Genomic DNA, 2,263 nt, shown 5'->3' with positions numbered 1-2,263 from the left:
TTCCATGTCCTTGGTAAGATCTTCTTGCTCATCCTCTTCTTTTTGACCTCTCCTTTTCCCATACAGACCTGCTTGTCTAAAACAGAATGAACACAAATAAATAGCTGGAAGGGGTACCTACCATGCATTTCAATCCCACCAGCTCTCAGGTTAACAGGGTTGGGTCAGGATGGTATGTTCAAGGTAACAGATGTGGTAAGAGTGGTCTTGATGATTTGTAGATAGCAATATAAATCTGAAGAGAAGTAACAGTCTCGTGCTATACTATGGCGCAATTCCTGCATCCTGGTCAAACTGCAACTCAAAATGTTGCACACTATACAATTTAAATATCTCCTGCATATTCAAAGAGGTAGTTTTCATCAAGTCCATTCTTGAGCAGGGCTACTTTTCACTACTGAAACAGCACCTACATTTCAACCTGGAGATGGCTGTATTTTAGATACGAAGTGTTAAAACACCAGTGTTGATGCCCTTAATATTGGTGAGATTAGACAAGTTAGTAGCCCATTTTCCCCTGCCATTTCCATTTCCAATTAAGGCCCCAAGTTTTGCAGCATATGTTATTGCTCAGTTGTGCAATTAGTAACCTGCTGAGCCAAATCCAAAAAATAGTTTATAAAAATGTCTAGAGGCAACCAGCAAAGAATTTTTTAAAATCTGTCTTAGCATATCAATCTAGTTTCTCCATAAGAACATGCTGGGGGCTTCCAAGCTTTGAACTGGTCCATTTTTGTACAAAATGTTCTTTTGTCATTGAAATGAAAACAGGTCTACCAAAAAGCCACAACCAAAGTTTAAACACAAATATCAACTAAAAATCACTTCCTTTCTTTACTGCTCAAACCCTTGGTTCTTATTTCCTTAAATCACCAGTGCCATGAGACTTTTGCTTAAAAAAGGCCCACCTGTCTAATAAAATTTACGAAGCCCTCACAAATCTGAAACATGAATCATACAATAGCAAAGCTTCTCCTTGGAGGAAAAATGATTTTCAGGCCTTATTTATAGCTCAAAGCAGAACAAAGGGCAAGTCATTTACAGGTCAGCAAGTGCTAGCCTGTGTTAAAAATTTGCATTAAAATGTAAATAGATTTAAGCCTCCAATTACAGTTGCAAACTCCTCAAACTATTAAATAGTTTTAAATCCCATTTCAATTGGTTCAGCTCAAATACATTTACAAATGAAATGTAAAACAATGTAAGCAAGGTTCAAATCTTCAGAGCATCTGCCATAGGTTTGTAGAAATGTAACCAAATCAATGAGGAACAGTGGTCCTTATTAGAAAAAGTTGCACAAATCGTAAGTTTGACTGCTAATGATACCAGCACTGCAATGATGGAGTTCATTAAGCTCAGAGTAATGATTGCACTGGGCTTGCCTTTATTCACCAAGGAGAAAGCCTAGCCTGCAAATGAGGGTATTCAATGTGCAGCATTAAAAATTCATGTAAGCCTATTGCAAAAAGAGAGTTCTGTTAACACAGCAGCTGAAAGTCGGGGAGAAGAAGAGGAAGGTGCTTGCTGAGCAAAGTCAGTCCCCAGTTGTGGACCCCAGACGCTCACCCTTTTTTTCCAGTCTTTTTCCTTGATTCCACTGGAGTGGGAGGAGGGGAAGGCGAATGCTTTCTTTTCCTGGTGCTTGCTGCTGCTTTTCTGTCTCTCCTCTCAGGACTACGCACTGGCTGGTAGAGAAGCCAAGTTGTCAGTCAGTACCAATTACTGCAGTACTGAAATTGAGCAGCCTGTCACCCTCTCCTCATATGTCCTCCAAAAAGCTAAAAGCATTTCACTTTTAAACAGCATTACAGCAACCATTAGGTTATGTTTCAGAGTACCTGCAGTTCTCAGCATGAGAAGTGCCTGACTGTTCCTATTCTCCTGTAACTGCTGGCATGGTTATATGACAGACAAATGGACTCCTGAACCTTTGCGAGGTTTGAATGCCAACTTTCGACTCATCTGATGAGCTATGCCCATTCACAAGGTTAGATTTAACCTAAGCATCTGACAAAGTAGGCTGTTGCTATGAAAGCTCATGCCTCTCTAAATCAGTTAATCTCCAAGTCCCATCTTCCTCCAGATTTAACCCGGAAATGTTAGTTCTGAAAATAGCGTTTTCATGGTCTTCCTCACAACACTGGACAGAGGTAACATTTACAACAGTTTAATCATGATCACACCAGGTTTGAAGGAAGAGCAAACAGAAGAAACTTAAACTGGTGTGACTTGTACCAGTTTAGGCCTGATTTTTTGGGGGGGG

At 40.1% G+C, this 2,263-nt stretch overlaps 1 protein-coding gene across 1 annotated transcript in view; it reads right to left on the bottom strand.

Moving 5' to 3' along the window:
• Positions 1-2,263, bottom strand: part of SMARCC1 (SWI/SNF related, matrix associated, actin dependent regulator of chromatin subfamily c member 1) — a 200,010-nt gene that overhangs the window by 149,840 nt on the left and 47,907 nt on the right. The window contains exons 10-11 of the mRNA XM_019507918.1: positions 1,567-1,685; positions 7-76 (exon numbers count right to left, since the gene is read on the bottom strand). Of these exons, the coding sequence (XP_019363463.1) occupies positions 7-76; positions 1,567-1,685 (189 nt within the window). The remainder of the gene's footprint in view (positions 1-6; positions 77-1,566; positions 1,686-2,263) is intronic.

This window comes from Gavialis gangeticus, unplaced genomic scaffold, assembly GCF_001723915.1.
Source record: "Gavialis gangeticus isolate Ggan-Ray unplaced genomic scaffold, GavGan_comp1, whole genome shotgun sequence".
In the NCBI taxonomy this organism is placed as follows: domain Eukaryota; kingdom Metazoa; phylum Chordata; order Crocodylia; family Gavialidae; genus Gavialis; species Gavialis gangeticus.
Note: the sequence above shows the minus strand (reverse complement) of the source record. Positions and strands in the feature narration are given on the sequence as shown.